Genomic DNA, 18,064 nt, shown 5'->3' on the forward strand with positions numbered 1-18,064 from the left:
TTTCCTAGTTATATAAGAGATAGTTGGTAGACCTAATTAATAAAATAATGTTTTGCTTCCAATTCATAGAATCATAGAATGGTTTGGGTTGGAAGGGACCTAAAAGATCATCTAGTACGTTCCATGTGCGATTTTGAAAAAAGCAGGAGTATGTTTTAATGTGTATGTAATAAAACTGACTGAGACTTGCCTTCAAATGTGTAGATATTCAGAAGGGAAACAGTTTTTATTGGTGGCTACAGTGAGAAATTTTATAGATGTGGGTTCAAGACATTCAAGAAAACTGTTTAATGCTTTGTAGTCCAGTTCCATGAAGATTCTTGTGCATGGGGAGTACATTGAGCTCCCACAACTCCTGTAGGCCAGTCAGGTGGTGGTCTGTGCCATTTTCATGAAATTACTGACTAGTTTCTATTCTGGCACAGTATGATCTGTCCCTGCAATTGCTATTCCTGTCAGACAGATCCTGTCATTGCACCAAATACAGAAACTAGGAGTAGAAAAACTCTCATTTTCTCAGATAATTCTGAGGAGAAGATGGAAACAGATTAACGGGAGTGTGGAGAGGTGCATTGTGAGATGAAGAAGTGGTGACTCGGTACACTGAAACACTGGAATCAGGAGTGCAGAAAAATGCAGAATCTTGTGAAAATTTGAAGTGTTTCACTGAGCACTCAGATTTAATGAACACTCTCACCTCTCTCGCCCCAGTCCCCTATTTGTCAAATGTAATAACAGCACTGGCTTACCTAGCAGGTACCATGAAGATAAATTCACTGGTTTTCAGATATGCATATATCCCAGCATTGAGGTGCATAAGTAAGTAAATAGTATGCTGAATAAATTTAGAATCCACTGAAAGTAGACTACTTTCTGCATTGAAAGTATCTTAATATTAATCTTTATGTTAAATCATAAATCATACTGCTTTAATATTTGTATCTGTGTTTCTAGGTAATAAATCCAAAGAAAAAAGGAAAAAAGAAAAAGTATGTTAATTCTGGAACAGTAAGTAAATGTATTTTATGTTACTGGATGCTTTTCTTTTCTCTTGAAACAAAGTGTAGTTGACTTGTAATTTAACAGGATTACAACAGAACCTTCTGTGAAGGCCACAACAATAAATTAATTACTGTTATACAGCATTTATGTTTTTAATTTGAAGGGTCTGAAAAAATATGTGTCCAATTGTGCTGTTAAGTTGCCAATGATTTCCAAAATTAGTTATACCAAAATTTCAGTCAAATTTTTGAAATTGTTGGACTGAACACTATTAATTTTTATCTGAAACATATCTGCACTTTTAAAAGTCAATTTTCTTTTTAAATTTAATTGCTGAGCTAGCAGCAGTAAAAGCTAATATGCTTATCATGGCTAAACCAAAAAGAGTCAACATTTTTTATTACCACCAGGTTTTTGTAAATTTATGTTGAAAGGTCTGTTAGTATAGTGTGGGATGAGATTTCAATGTCCTTCTTTTCATATTCCATATTCTGTTTTACAAACCATTTGCTAGCCATGCAAATAATTCCATTCAGCACTTTCTCAGCTTCCATGTTCTGGCATCCATGATGTTCAAAACATCATTTACAAAAAAATGAAGATAAATTTTGAAGAATTGTATATTGGAAACCTAATCAGATGTAAGATATGTTTTTTGAAAACACATACAGCATGTGGGTTTTTTCTACATGAACAGTTCCGCTTAAGTCAGTAGGGCTACTTTCACTCTGAACTGTAGCCTTGAAGGAATGTTTTGTCATTCTCACATTCTTGTATAAGTCTGTTCATCAGTAGGAAAATTTTGTACCTCTGCTTTAAATTGTAAAAAATAGGCAGAAGCAGCTTGTCCATGAAAATTTACCATGCAAGAGCTGATTCATTACATAATTTATTTTTTGCTAACATATTACTTTTACTACAATTTAGCGTGTTAAAATAAAGTTCTATTACGCTAAATTAGTGAGTCAGAAAGTTACAAAAAGTGATTATTTTAAATCAATACTTAAAGTAAGTGTACTCAAAAATGTAGGGATGAAATCTGGCTTAGGGTACAGAAGGGCAAAAAATGCATTTACATGTTCAATTTTCCTGTTGATTTTGGTTTTGAATATTTTAGCACCTTCACTTGTATCTGTTCACATTTGAAAGAACATATTTTACTTCCTTCTCTACCGGTGTTCTCTACTGTTGATTTTGTAATTTCTTTTCTTTATCAAGTCCTCTTTGCCCCTGTTTGCCCTTACTTCTATTAGTCCTTTGGGCTTCCCATATGCTTCTCCAAATTGTCACTTTCCAATGTGTTTGCCTGCAGTTTTGTTTTTCTTCTCCCTGTCATTCACCCAAGATATTCTTTATCCCACAGATTTCTAAATTTTCAAACCAGGCACCAAGACCATCATTCTCACTAATAGGAAGTTGGCTTCTGGAAAACTTTAAGTAAAATGGATATAGGTCATTGACTGCTATCTCACTGCTGCTTTTAAGGACTATGTACCAATGTAGCCATCTCAATTCATTATTACTTAAGGGGTCATTTTAAATTCAGACAGACAAACTACACACTAAGCAGAAATGTTTCAGAATACATGATTAGTTTCGAACAAAGCAAAGTAGTGAAATTTAAAATTCACTGTGTAAAACTTGGAACATTGGTAGTCATTGTCTGTATGGAAGTAAACACTCTGACCACTTTGGAAGGGTGTTGTCTATTAGAGTTTTTTACCTTTTAAAATCAGATTCACTGAAAACATTTGCTTAAACTAATTAGGAACAAGATGACCAGCTGTAATAACAGATGAACCATTAAAATTACTATGTCCAGTGGGAAAATGCATAAAAATTTCAGTCTTATATGCAAGACTATGCTACTGATAGTCTGGTAGAACTTTGTTCTGGTCTTCTGGTCTCAACTAGAAGGGTAATTTGATGGTTTTAAATTTTGCAAATCACTAAGAATCACAGAGAACCTGTGACAAAGGAAGTAGGATAGAAAGAATTTCTAACTGGAATCTCATTCTGAGTCCAAGTTTACAACATAGGAATATTTTAAGTTTTTATATTTTGCTGTAGTTGGAGGCAAATCAAATTTTGTGACAAACTTCCATCCCCTTTTTATTCATTGTATCATTATCAGTGAATTTGCTTTGAGTAGTTACTTAAGCAGTTTTCACTGACTGCCTGATGCACTTGTGTTGTGAGAGAGTTTTGTGTCACTTTGTATATAAAACGAAAATCATTTGGATTGAATTCTTTGCTTCATAAATGTTGTGCCGTGTATGAAGAAATTAAATGCTGGATCTTTTCCACTTTAGTTTATACTTCTGTGACTCAAGTGCTGGAAATGCTAGTAACACCTTTAGAAATTTCTTCTCTTTGCATTTTTTATATATTCCACTTTAATTTTTTTTATGTATTTCATATATCTGTATAATTGACTAGATTTTTGTATTCTTGGCTTGCATCAATACTCAATACCACTTTTAATGTGAGATGAGAAATGACACAAATAATTGTAATTGAGTTCTTTAAACAGTGTTGAAGTACTTACAGAATAGATGCATTATCGTCTAGCCTCTAATATTTGTGTGTAGATGTAGTGTACAGTGATCAGAAGACATACGTGTAGTAACCTGCCCTGGAATACAGTCTTCCATCCCTTACCTTTTGCTAAAAAAAACCAAACAAAAAACACAACAAAAAACAATTGTTGTACACTTCCAAATTTTTCTCTTCCCTTTCAAGAACTGCCTATTGAAATGGTTTCATTTTTTTTTAATCTTCTATTTTCCCTAATACTGTAGGAAAATACGTGCTAAGGATAGAGCTCCTAAAACATTGTGCTTATGTCTCTACTTGTTCAACTGGGAAGTGACAATTCATGTCTGACTCTCTTTTATTTGCTTTCAGGTAACATTGCTTTCCTTCCTAATTGAAACAGAAGTTTCATTCCTTGACTATATTAAAGGCGGGTATGTGATTGGCAACAAACCTTTCTTGTTTTCACAATTTCATTGTAATTCACTAATAATTTGTATATGTACTTTGCATATGATGACTCTAAGTAGTAGTATCTGTAAAGAGCTGTATTGTTTCCTCATTTTAGAGGCTGTACTTTCCTACATAAAACCTGCAGATAGTTATTGATGTAAGTTAAGTTATGGAACTTCACTTATAATGTCAGCATCGGTGTTGGTACTAAAACACTGAGATTGAGTAATGACCTATGATCAGCCAGTGAAAATTGGATTAATCAAAAGGGAATTCTCTCTATACTGTTAAATTAGTAAAATGCTGTTTTGTTTCTTCTGATTACACTGACCTTTGGTGTATTTAATATTAGCATTTATTTAGAACCTTTCCCCTTCAAAGGCATTTTTTTCAATACTAATTATGTAAAATCTGTAACATGTTCAATTTCTCTTTTATCGTCATTTTCCCAGAAGGGAAGTAGAGACAGAAGCATCAAATGGCTTACCTTAGAACATGCCTGGAAATGGGATTGAATCTTATAAATTCCTGGCTCTTAACCTCGCTGCCAGAACACAATTCTCCTCTAGGATAAATGGAAATAATTTGCTGTACACACCTAGGCACTTAATATGGATTTTTGAGGCATACTGTCTGAATATACATTCTACATTTACTTTAGAGCATGGATTACCTGTGAAGAAACAAATTACTTTTTTTGTGCTAGTCTTCAACCAGGCTTCAGCTGAAATAAAAAAGGAGTCTGTGTTGTGTTTTGGCAGTCACAATATAGGGCTTTGCCTTTGTTCCCAACAGTGGTAGTCCTACAGATTAGAATGTCCTTAAGGTTTATCCCTAACACATTAATCACTGAAGTTCATTAAGTTAAAGTGACACCCCCAATCATAATGCTTAGCTACAGAGAAACTGTCAGTAAGCTATCTTGACTGCCATTGCATTCAAGGTTTTGAAAAACCGCAACCTGAGGTTGTACTCTATACTGATCTGCTAACTTGTAGAGGGCATGGATCATTAAGATGTGCTCCAAACTATTGACCCTAACCCATGGGCTGCTGCAGAGTGTAATTTTTTATTTTCTCAGGGACTAGCAGCCGCTTCGATGTTTCAGTTCTCCAAAACAGTTAAATTTTAAAGTTAGAAAATCCAAATGCACTCTGTTCAATCTCCATTCAAGAAAATAAATATTTTCACTAAGGGTGAATTCAGTCTGTTATGTATCTCAAAATACTGTGTCTTTTGGCTCATTAAGATTAAACCTGACAAGAATACTTTATGCATAATACTTAAAAATGGGAATGCTTAATTAGGGTTTTTAACATGGATGTAGACGTATTCTCTTTAAAATTCTTATTGAATATCTTTGGAGAAATTTGTGATTTGACTTGCACATTTGCTCACTCTTTGGTGGCTGAACATATTTTCTCATTTGGATAGAATGCAGAGTCTCTACAACATTTCAGATTTGATCATTTGATATTACAGTGTTGTATGGTATACACAACAGGTTATGGGTGACCTTCAGAACGAGTTGTATAGGCCCATCATTGAGGCGTGTAAGTAGTGGGACACATTAGCGGAGGGAACGGGCTGTGTCAGGGAGCAGCCGTCCCTCCCCAGAATGGCTGGGGAGCTGGGAGTGGAGCTAGGCAGCATGGCTGGTAGGGCAGGGCCTCACCAGCTAGGGCCCCGTTGTACAGTACATGGGCAAGGCAAGCAGGGCAGGCCCAGAGATGGTGGCCAGGCTCAGTTAAGAGTCCAGATCATTAGAGAATTTTGTGGTGATGAGGCAGACCAAGGTCAGGCTGGGAAGGCAAACCACAGATCTGGGTCAGGATCAGGTCCAGCGATTGCCAGGCAGGCCTATGGTGGACAAGGCAGGGAGGTCAAGCCAGGATGTCAGCCCATGGGTCAGGATCTGGATTAATGGAGTCCATGGCCAGGCATGAGCTTGGCTGAGCTGGAAGACCTATGCTCTTCTGACATAGCTGAGGCAGGGACTGAAGGCTGAGCTGAAATAGGGCTCCTGAACCAATGAGGGGACATGTGGTGGAAGGCTGAGGTGAGTCAGTTTAGCGCCATTAAAAGGCTTTTTAGTACACTCAGGACCCCTACACTTTGGTCCAGGATGCTTCTGGACTGCAAACTATCAAGCTCTTCTAGAATTGCTGTCCTTACTTCCTTTCAGTTCAATTAACTGGAAACACTGCTGCTGGAATACTTTTTGTCTATGTTTGCACTCTCTGGACCTTACAGTTTCTCCTCAGAGAGGATTTAATTCAGTTGTTGACTGCATTAGAATCTGGTACAGTTTAGCAAAGGTAAAACTTCCTAATATAGGTCAGGCATGGTGTCAAGGTACTGCTGCACCTTTAACGTCTGAAAAATATGTTGACTCTATACGCTATAAAGAATTCTATCAGGACATATCTGTTGTGGAGCCCTTCTGATTTATGCAGGCGTTCTGGTTTTAGTAGAGAAACCTAGAGTTTGAGAGAAAGAGGTTACTTTTATTAGGACTGCTGTTGCCTTTCTCAGGACTTTAACAGGAGTAGAAAATGGCCATCCATCCACGTTTACCAAAAGTTTGTGCTGAATGAAGTACATGTATACACAAATGCATGAAGAAACAGTTCTGCCTCTAGTGTAGCTGTTTGTAGTGTGTTTAAGAAGCCACAGTGCCTGACATTTGGGTACAGATCAAACAAAATCTGACTTGTCATGCCATTTAAAATTTTCTGGTGAAACTGCATAAAGCAGAATGCAGAAGTATTGGCAGAAAAACTTCTCTCATAAAGCTTAGGCCTCTGAACTTTTCAGAGATTGGAGCAGCTTTCACTGTTTTTTTTGTTGAAGTCCATATTGAGGCCATAGCATTTTTAGACGTATCCGGGGTTGACCATGTTCCAAGGACTCTTCCAGATACTGTGGGCATTGGTAGGCTTTTACCACTTTTTGGAGACAGAGTCCACTCATAACCTAGCTTAGTTTGTGTTAGCCTTGATCAGTGTGATAAAATGATTCCATGCGAATTTTTTTTCATACACATTTTTTTATTAAATAAATAGTATTTTCTCTGGGCACATCAGGTTATTTGAGCACTAAAACCACTACTGCAAGGCCAGGTGTCAGATTGTTGATGTTTAATCTAAATGTGCATGAGTTAAATCTGCTCAATAACTTTCAAAAAGCTTTAATCTTTGCTAATTTGGTCATTAAGTTCATACTTGCACACACTGAGAGGCAGAAATTTGAAGGAAGATGTAAAAAACTCAATCTGAGCAAAAAGTCAATTTTCAGATTCATACAAACTCTTTTTCCTGATAGAGTCTTACTAGCTAAGAGATTATCTCCAGAATGACAGTGTTTTGTCCTGAAGGAAGTTGCAGAACAGAACTTTTTAATTGGATTGTCACTCTGTAAAAGTCTATTAATGATTAATTTTCCTGACAATGTCTCTGCTAACAATTGATCCATGCACAATAATGGCTTTACTCAGCTACTGCTCCAAATACAGACCTTTATATTCCTGCTTCTAGTTTTACTTTTGTCTTCCAAGAATTACCTTGATATGCTCACTCAAAGTATTGACTATGTTCACATGAAAGAAATCCACTGTCAAAAACTATGATATCCTGTCCAAAGATTTTATGCATAGCATGATTTCAAACATGTTCTGATTGAAGGCACAGTTTTAGTATTAAGAAAATGAGCAGATCCGTAAAAGCCTACTTCCCTTGTCAAAGTCTTCCATGACTAAGGCTAAAATATATCCAAGGAAAAATCAGCATCACTGTTGAAAATGAATTAATAATGTTTATGGATGTTAATAAACTTATTAATGATTTAGGATTTTTCATAAACAATGCAAAAAGGAAGGATGGAGTAAAGTAACTGTTTTCAGTGTGTTAATAAAATAGTGTTGTGTAGCTTTTGGCTGGAACCTTAGAGTATTTTCAGTGTTTATTTCCTGTATTAGAAAGTCAGTGTCCTACAGTTTGTCCACAAACAACATTACAATCTCTTGTTTATTTTTCCACATAACAGTAACACTATTAATAAGATCTGTATTTGCTTTTTCTGCAGAACCCAAATCAATTTCACAGTAGCTATTGATTTCACAGCCTCAAATGGTAAGAATAGAAATAAACATCCTGTGTATGTATGTGCTGTGTTCAGTTTTAAGTGTACATATGTGTGTGTATGTATGTATCTATATCAGTATTCTGCTTAACTTCATTGTATTATTGATTATCTGTATGCCTGGCACCACCTGGAAGCAGGATTCCATTTTGCTGAGCAACAGACTAGAGGCCAATTCCTGTCCAGAAAAGCAGGGCAAACAGAACAAAAATTGAAGAAGCCACCTATAAAATTGAATAAGTAGGAGCAGTTTGCAAATATTTTCTTTCTGATTTTTATTTTTTCTTTCTTATTGCTTGGAGAAAACTGGCTAACTTAGAAGACCCCAATGAGAGGGGCAAAAGAAAGGAGTTTCAGGTGGAGTGAGGCTGAAGTGAGGTGAAGCAGAGATAAGTTTTCATCCTCCTCCAAAGCTGCTTTCAGAATGTCATAATACTTACGTAAATTTCATCCTAAAAGTGTGTATCATATTATAAAATGACACAAATTTACAAGTCTAATCACTTTGTTTCTGCCCTTTCAATGCTGAAAAAGTTTACAGCTACTACTGTTAACCTATTAAAAATGTATTCAGAACATTGCATTTTTGCCGGATAAAACCACAGTTATGTATATAGGAAATAAGTTCGTTTTCTTTTCATGATCCTTTCTTTTCAATTTCTGCTTTCTTAGATTTCTGTCTTTTTTAAGAGAGAACATTTTGAAGTGATTCAGTTTTAAAGTAAATCTGATTCTTGCTTCAACAGGTAACCCTTCACAGCCTACTTCACTGCACTACATGAATCCCTATCAGCTGAATGCTTATGGCATGGCACTGAAAGCAGTAGGTGAAATAATTCAGGACTATGATAGTGATAAAATGTTCCCAGCTCTAGGTTTTGGAGCTAGACTGCCTCCAGATGGAAGAGTGTCACATGAATTTGCACTGGTAAGTAAATAAATATTTATATATTGTTTTAATTTCTTTACTACAACAAAATTTGGGGAGTTAAGGTTGCGGTCTTAAGCAATTACTGGACAAGTAGAGAACAGAGAATGTGCTAATTCTTCTGTATAAAAGACTGATTCAGAATTTTTCATCATAGTGAATTTACTGAAAGAAATCCAGCGTCAAGAAGTCCCTGTAGGCCAGAAATAGTAATAAAGAAAAGTAATCATCTTTAACCTCAGCTGTAGCAGCATGAGAAACAGATGCTTGAAAGACTTCAGACTGAAGCTAATCTATCTTAAGAAGCAAGTGATCGTGATCCAAGATAATCTCTTATTATTATTGTTATAGTTCTCGCTCATTTTCTGGGATCTCTTTATCTTTTATGGGTTGCTAGTTTAGAGACATAGAGATAACTAAGTGGACTTGAAGCTGAAATGACGAACAAATCTGAGACTGGTCCATGTGCCAGTTAAATGACAAACCTAAAATCTAACGGGATTTGCCAGAAAGGTTGATGTGTTATAAATGCTTGTGATTAGTGTGGATGTTTATCTACTTGCTTATTTTCAGTTTTTTGTTCTTCTCTGAGTAGGATAGAGTTGTCAGAATTACAGCAAGCATAGGTATATCAGGTGAGTTTTAATTAGATAGCAGCAAAGACATGGCAGAATGCTGGTGATTGTAGATGTCTATTTCTTCTGTTAGCCTGTGCTAGAAAACAATGCCACATGTCTTATCTCAAGGAAACGTTTTCCACATGGATAGTGATTTAAAACAGGTGCAATGGCAGATATTAATTTGAATCACAGACTTTGGACTTTCATGTGGCAAGTTCAAATATATTGATACATATAATCTTAAGGCCTTTAAAACAGCAGACTTATTCCTGGCTAGTTTCAGTTTTAAAAGTTGTTTCTAAAACTAATTCAGTTAATTCATGAGGCATTGTGGTGCTTTTACAGAGGAAAGAACTGGAACCAGTTCCAGTGATCCAGACTGCATTTAACATGAGGCTGCCAGAACCTCCTTCCCTAGGCGGTTAACACTCACAACCAGCCATGGCACTTACATTGGGCATTTGTAGTAAACTCTCTGAATAGATCCTAGCATGCTTAGGTCTTTGCCATTTAAAAATGTACACTGGGTAGCATTCACTAACCTACATCATTTTTTCTTCATAATTACTTTTAGTGATTAATCATCTCTTGCTTTCATTAGAATGGAAACCCTCAAAATCCATACTGCCATGGAATTGATGGTGTAATGGAGGCATATTACAGGAGTCTAAAATCTGTACAGCTTTATGGACCAACAAACTTTGCCCCTGTAATTAATCATGTAGCCAGGTAAGCATCACAACAGGTACTTTGCAGAAACTTCTTATTGTCAGTATAACTATCACATATAAAAGGCTAACAGTTACATGATGCTAAACATTGAAAAAGATTTACAGCTGTTCTGTTTATTCAGTCTAACGTGATTATCTTGTACCTTTCAGTAGGTTTGAAGACCATGTGCTAGTATTATGCAGAATTTCATCGCTGATTAAAAATAAATACAAGTGATCCAGTTGATCCACCCTGTGTTAAAATCTTAGGAGAAATCATAATGAAAAAAATTTTTGTGAGATCACTCTGCCATTTTCTTTTTATGTCCTTTGGAGCACAGAATTTTTGCTTCCCAGAAAAGACAGTAATCTATCAGAAAATTTATAAAATGCAAATTTTTTTGGCATATGTGGTTCCTCTAATCTCAAAATGTCCAAAATATCAACAAAATTTTCCAAGTCTCTCTGTGGCAACAATTCCCAGCTGGTAGTGGTACTGTTAAGGCAATAGTGCAGCAGCCACCACTGGGGAGCCATTGTGCTGTGTTATACAACACCTCATCTAACTTCTCAAAGTAAAACCCTTCTTGTGTTTGCAGAAGTTTCTTAAGAAGGATAATGTTGCCTTATTTTGGCATACAAGATCGTGACTTACAGTATACCTCCATGTGTTGGTATAGGAAAAGTGATATGGCTCAGATGATTTAGCTGAGTAACTACCTGAACAGATTTTATTTTTTTTATAGATAGAGAGGAAGAACTAATGTTTATAAAATAAAGCAGTAGGGAAGTGTAAATCATTGTATTGTTAATGTTTTATTTATGAGCTTGCAAAATAGTTAATTGTTGTAGCAAGTATTTATTTACTATCTGTTCTTGCTGTTGTTAGTTCTACAGCCCAATGAAAAATAATTTGCAAATTCTATAGTGCGAAGAATTTTCTGGGCACTGCAGCATGGCTAGATAGCTGAATTCAGTTATTTATCATGAAGATTAGTTGTTCCATCTTCAAATCATACCATTCAAATTATGTAATTATGTACGTGTATATTCCATTGCTTGTCTTTACAACTAGCGTCTTCCTTTTAATCTTCCCTTTGACAGGATCTCTCCAGTAGCAGTTTTCAGACTGTGAGGAAATACGCCAATCCTTCTGACAGCTGAATTCCATATAAGTGGCATTCAGTGTCTGCATTAGCCATGTTAACTGGAAATCTAACCCATTGACTTCTCTGGCTTTTTCTTCTTTAGAACTTGTCGTATCAGTTGAGCTGGCTGGTTCAGAATTTGGTGATTAACCTCAAGCCTCCTGTTCATTCAAAAAATTTAAATTCTTATTCTAGTACCATCAAAGCGTTGGCATAAACTGAGTTCCTTTTCTCACCAGTTGTTTCTCAGGAATATTTGTCAACTTTTGCAGAATTACAGAAGCCTGTCACCACCATTTGTAGCTCTTCCACTGAACTTTTGTCTAAACACCAAGTTGTTGCCAACTTTGGGAACTCCTTCTGGTAGCAAATCACACCACATTATAGTGGAAAAGATAAGTATCTTCATGAGGATTTCTACTGCATGATCATCCTTAATACAATCCATGTACCAGTCCAGCTCTCAGTAACATCATTTTCCTTCAAGGTTCAGTTTCTTGGCTATTCTATTGACTCTCATACACATGGTACTGGAAATGTTGATCTAGCCTGCAGTTACTCTTTGAATCTACCTTCAGTCTCAAAGAAATTTCTTCTTCGCACATCCCTCCTACTTAAAAATATGCCTCTGATGAAATCTCTGGAAACTGTCAGATATTACTGTCCTGTTGGGATCTCGGAACTCTTCAGAAGTTCTTCAAGCAGATAATGAGTTTATCATCCATCCCCAGCTAGGGAGTTATCTAAACTACACCAGATTCAACCTACTGTCTTCTGTCATCTCCCCTCCTCATATAAGATCTTTCTTGCAAAAGACTTCAGAATGTTTTATTCTGTGGAAAATTTGAAATAACCAAATTTCTGTTCCATTTCTTCAGCGTAGGTACGTAGACAGTATTAAGTGCTCAGAAAGGGTAATGAATTTTTATTTTACTCTCATCATCCCTTGTCACTGCAGTCATCATTGAAAAGATTATAAGCATTGTGGAAAAATGAGATAAAAGAATTCTCTGCATGGTAGTGAAAATGTATTCCACAGTAGGTCTTGCTAATCTAGATGTTTAACTATCAGTCCCTACTGCCAGAATGAAAATAGATGATGTTCAACAGGTTCATTGTCTGTGTGGCTTTTCTACCCATCTGTATCTTGGGGAGGGAGAAGGAGGAATGTGATGGCTTTCTGTGAGTTGTAGATTCCATTTCACAAACATTCCTCCGAACTCTTGTAAATGTTGTGGTTACAGCATCTTATTTATTGGGAGTACTCGCTTGCAAATGCCCTGTGTAACATCAGAGTTAGAATTTCCTAAGCATATGCAATCATCATGAGCATCATTAGAACATATCTTGTTCAGTGACACAGGCCTTTCTTGTTCAGCGGCCAATAAGATAGTGAGTTCTTTGACAGTCATATTGTGTACTTGGACATATATTCTACAGTATTCATATGGAAGCTAATTTTTTTTTTTTGTACTGATCTCCATGCTACTCATTGCTACTTTTATTACAAGGTTCTACTATTTGACTCCTTCACAGCACCAAGAGCCTTCATGAAAGTAGGAACTATACTGGCTGCTGTCAAGTGAAGCAGCAAGTGGAGCGACCTGCTACACACAAGAAAATTTCTTCACTAACTATATAAGACACTTTGACCCTTGGGAGTTGAAGATAAATGAACTGAAGTCATAGTTTCTGGTATGCAGGCCATAGAGTTCAGTGGGGCTGCTGTGGACTCACTGTCTATCAGGACTTTTCAAATCTTCAAAAGCTGCTCATTTTCAAAGAGCAGTTGCTTCTTGGGTCCTTTGGCTGAGGTGGGAATGAAATGGCACTGGATGTGTTTTGTCTTGTATTCATGTGCAGCACAGGGAGAAGCTTGAGTCTTGAAAGGACATCTAGGGGTGGTACAGACATGAATATCTAAGCCAGGGTTGCAGGGTGCATGTTCAGCCATTGTACAAATGTGCACGTGAATGTGAACTGTAAGTCTGCAAGCGTGGTCAACAGTAAGTAACCTGTTTTTGTAAGACGAAAAAAAAATAAAATTATGGAATGTGCTGATTCCTGATAAATTTTATTTGTTCTATAAAACCAACCATTCAATATTAATGTATGCCCTTCATACCAAGCTAGGTTCCCCAGATTTAATAACTGTTACATAACTTAGAGTTTCTAACAACTCATGATTCTATAAAGGACATTCTGTCCATGCTCCTCTTGGTAGTGATACAGTTCCTATTTTTCACTGATTCAACACGTGCAGATTATCAGTATCAATATTGTATGAGGTATGTTTTCCTAATGTTCTCATTTTAAAGTAGAATGTCTATCTTAATTATGAATGTCTTTACTTTTGAAACCCACTGCATCATGTTTCTTTATTTTTCTTAGTCCTTAGTAGTCAAATTTTAAAAATACAGCTTCTTTTCATATTAGTTCCTTTGTAAAAAGGGGGTTTTTACTGTTATAATGTTGTTTTTTCTTCCCTTAGATATGCTGCTTCAGTAAAAGATGGCTCCCAGTATTTTGTTCTTCTCATTATTACAGATGGTGTTATTTCTGATATGGCTCAGACAAAAGAATCCATAGTGAATGTAAGTTTTGCTTTTGTCCCTGGGAAATGTCAGATGAAAGTACACACAGAAACAACTTCCACGCAGGGTTTGAAAAGATCTATACCAATAGTTTTGAACACAGCACAGTGGATCTAGTTAATAGTGAGGTGGTGGGTGAAAAGCCTACATTAAAATTTGACATCATGTCAAAACGAGTAGTGTAGAATTAGGTGGCATATTTTTGAAGGCCCATTTTCACTACCTCCTGTAGAGATTCAATGCCAGTCCAGTTTGTAGGGTGCACATGAAAATACTACTGAAATGTTCTCTCTTCACTGGAGAACAAGATGCCCTCAGGTTCTAGCCAGCAGCACGTAGGCAGAGTCTGTGTATTAATAAGGTCTCTGACAGCCCACCTGGTAAGTTTTTACACTCAAAGCTGTAACTGTGTTTGAAGGTACCAGTTTACTTCCTCTCCTCTTCCAGCTTCCAATATTAAAGTAGGATAAACTGACTCTCTTTTAAAGGAGATAAACAAGCTTTTAGCTTGGAAGTTCATTCTCTAGTCTAGCCTAGCCTAGAAGTTTAGAATATAACTTCTTTTAGATGAGATTCTTTTAGGTGGCAAAAAGGCTCCATGGAGAAAAAAGAGCAGCTCTTGGTTTAACTCACCCCTCGCTTTGAAGTCAGTAAGTAAGAGACCAGCAAGTCCAGTTGGCTGATACCTTGTAACATTAAGTAATTTGCCACTAAGACATACAGAAAAACCTTGTTTCCAGTGATAGTTCATTTTTAGGAATAATAACTGTTAGTCTGCAACTGCCTGGAAATACAGCAGATGTGGTGTTAGCTTGGAATGAGTGGAAGTTTGGGAATATTTGCTGTCTTTTCTTTTTATGAAGATGCATTCATTTTTTTGTATACTTCTTGAAGTGTGAGCACAGTATACCATGACAGAACTAGTTAAATGCTTAATAATATCTAAAATAATAAAAAGGGCAGTGGTGTTCAATGCAACTTGATATGTGTAAAACTCAGGAAGAATATATTTCATTTTTTAACACTGATTGTGCTCTTAGGCATCTTTCTCATTACAGCATATAAGTCAGACACATTCTGTTTTACCAAACTGTCTAAAGGTTATGCTGTCATTCAGGAAATGCCAACACTTAAGTTTATATGCAAAAGTTTAACTCTTTGTCTTGATGCTGTCCTTGCCACTTACTCTTTCATATACATTGTATCACATAATACTGTGTCTGTGTGAGTAGGAATGTCTTTAAAGGATGTTTTCTTTACAATCAAGCAATAAGATTCTAGAAAACACCTGAAAAACAGAAGATGTTCTGTTCTGAGAAATGCTTTCATGTCTCAAAAATATTCTATACTTACTATTATTGACTTATGCAGTGCACTGTAATTCAGTTACAGGTACGCTGTATTTATAGCCCTTAATCACAGAATCACAGACTGGTTGAGGTTGGAAGGGACCTCTGGAGGTCATCTGGTCCAACCCCCTGCTCGAGCAGGGCCACCTAGAGCTGGTTTGCCAGGACCATGGCCAGGTGGCCTTTACTATTATCTTCAGTAGCATATTAGTATTTAACTAACAAGGGATTATTAAATTTTTTTTTACTCTGCTACAAAATTTTAGCTGGAAGAGTGACTGTGTAGTAATACCTTGTGATGAATTTGCAGTCGATGTATAGTATATAGTGTATAATGTAGTGGTGTAGAACATTAAATAGTGACTTATAGAATGGCATATTTTCATTGTTTTAAATAGCATGTTTACAGTAATGAACTGTAAATCTTCTGCTTAAAGAAAGTTGGTTTTATATGTAGTATTATGACAGGTGAAGAATGGGAAATGGTGATGATGTATCTAAAATCAGAATATCTTACAAATTAGGGAGAAAAACACTTTTTATATTCCAAAAGAAAAATATGACAATATGTTCTAAACCCACTTGACTTCAGACTTCAGTGAAGCAGAGTTTAATTTAGCAGAAAGCATACATCTATTATTTTTGGCCAGTGTATACTCCTGTTTAAAATGACTGTAAACATTTCACAGTTCATCGGAATATCTCAATAAGGAACAGTTGTCAACCCTGACATTTGGTAGATTTTTTTTTTAGTTGTTACCTTCCTCAACAGAGGCAGTTTCAGATTATTTCTGTAAATTAGCAGATATCTGGTGCTACTATCAGGGCAGGAGAATCAAATATTTATGATACTGTCTTCATAATTTTGAAGGTTTTACAGAGAGTTTATTCAGGGAAAGCCAGATATCATCTTTGCCTTGTTTCATTGAATGAAAAAGATTAAATAAAATTTAAAATCTTACCATAAGCCAGTTCAATATCTTGTTTACTTTGTGGCACAGATGACTGACTTGAATAAAATTTCATTTATGGAAAAAATACAAGATGCGTATCCCTCAAATAGGTGATTTATTCTGTTGAGAAAAATTGGCATAAGATCTATGTAAAAAATAGTGTCACATAGTTCCAAGCAGCCACATAATATCAAGAAACAGCAAAGTACATTTAAATAAATGTCAAACTGTCATTAGGTATGTATATACAATTATTGTCAGTTTACAAAAACTTCTAAGACAAATTTGTTGTCTTAGTTGTCATATTGGTATTAAATCCTAACACAGTTTGTTGTGTTTAATTACAATCCTATATGATTCAGAGACTTTATAAGGAAAAAATAAATTAAAATAATCATCTGCCTTTCTATCTGCATCCAAGATATTTTGTACCACTTAAGCAGGTAGTTTACACCACTCAACTTTTTAGGTGGAAAAAAAAAATTTTCTTTAAAACATAACTTCTGCATGTTTTTTATTCAGATTGTCCGCAGATCTCACATATTATTGGCAGAGGTTATGTAATGTGTTAAAGCTCTTTTTCTTCTTCTTTTGAAGGCTTCAAAGCTTCCAATGTCAATAATTATAGTGGGGGTGGGACCAGCAGAATTTGATGGTAAGTATTCTGGTGTTTTTCCTAGAATTTGTTATATTTGTTTACATTGTAGTAGTGTGTGGTTTTTCGAACAAATACTGTTATTTAAAAGAGCATAATATGGAACAAGCAGTAAGCACTGCTGACGTTTCCAGCTGGATTGATTGATAACTCAGTACGATTACAAGCTACCATGTGGAGCTGTGTAGCCCCTCAGGCTCTCTGTTCAAGTCACAGAATCATATGGGGGCTCAGCATTTACAGAGTTCCAGAAGATGAGTGGAAAAAAAACCCCCACAAACCCACAGTAAAGTACATATACTCAAGTAATGTTGAATTTCTTCAACACAGATATTTAGTTGCCTTGTGAAGTGTCAGTTGACTGGAAGTATTGATCATCTGTTCTTACTGCAGTAATAAAATACTGAGAAAAATAAAGACATTTGAGGAGGTAATCTGGGTTAACCTGGGTTTCACTAGATAACAGGAGTGAGCCTTACTGTGTAGCAGCATTGAGAGAATGTTACAGCAGGAGAGAAATTACCAGGATTATTTGCATATTCTTTCGTGTGATATTCCAGAACACCATTCTCCATTGCAGTAACTAAGCTGCTTCTGTTATTTGGACTAATTTAAGTGCGATCATATATATCACTGCACTATGAAGTGTAGACATTCCCTGTATATCTATTCCTCCTACATCCTTCCTTTTAATTCTAGTACTTCTGGTTAGACAGTATGCCTTCTTTTCTACGTGAAATATACTTAGTACTACCACAGATGTATAATGTAAATATCACTGATGACTGTACATGTTAATTCTTGTACAAATATTCTAAGAGTATGAAAATGAGGAAAAAATAACACACACAAAAATTTATTGGAGGTTGACTTTCATATGCTTTTTGACAAGTGGTATATTAGTGATAATTTTAAGTATCTTATTCCTTGAAGAGATTGTCCAGGTGGACTCTTACACTTCAGATGATTGTATGCCA

At 35.9% G+C, this 18,064-nt stretch overlaps 1 protein-coding gene across 4 annotated transcripts in view; it reads left to right on the forward strand.

Moving 5' to 3' along the window:
* Window positions 1-18,064, forward strand: part of CPNE8 (copine 8) — a 103,926-nt gene that overhangs the window by 76,021 nt on the left and 9,841 nt on the right. For all 4 annotated transcript variants that reach the window (XM_069801872.1, XM_069801874.1, XM_069801873.1 and 1 more), the window contains 7 exons: window positions 955-1,008; window positions 3,910-3,971; window positions 8,074-8,120; window positions 8,877-9,058; window positions 10,280-10,407; window positions 14,028-14,130; window positions 17,030-17,087. In XM_069801872.1, the coding sequence (XP_069657973.1) occupies window positions 955-1,008; window positions 3,910-3,971; window positions 8,074-8,120; window positions 8,877-9,058; window positions 10,280-10,407; window positions 14,028-14,130; window positions 17,030-17,087 (634 nt within the window). The remainder of the gene's footprint in view (window positions 1-954; window positions 1,009-3,909; window positions 3,972-8,073; window positions 8,121-8,876; window positions 9,059-10,279; window positions 10,408-14,027; window positions 14,131-17,029; window positions 17,088-18,064) is intronic.

Source organism: Haliaeetus albicilla, chromosome 14 (assembly GCF_947461875.1).
Source record: "Haliaeetus albicilla chromosome 14, bHalAlb1.1, whole genome shotgun sequence".
Lineage (NCBI taxonomy): Eukaryota > Metazoa > Chordata > Aves > Accipitriformes > Accipitridae > Haliaeetus > Haliaeetus albicilla.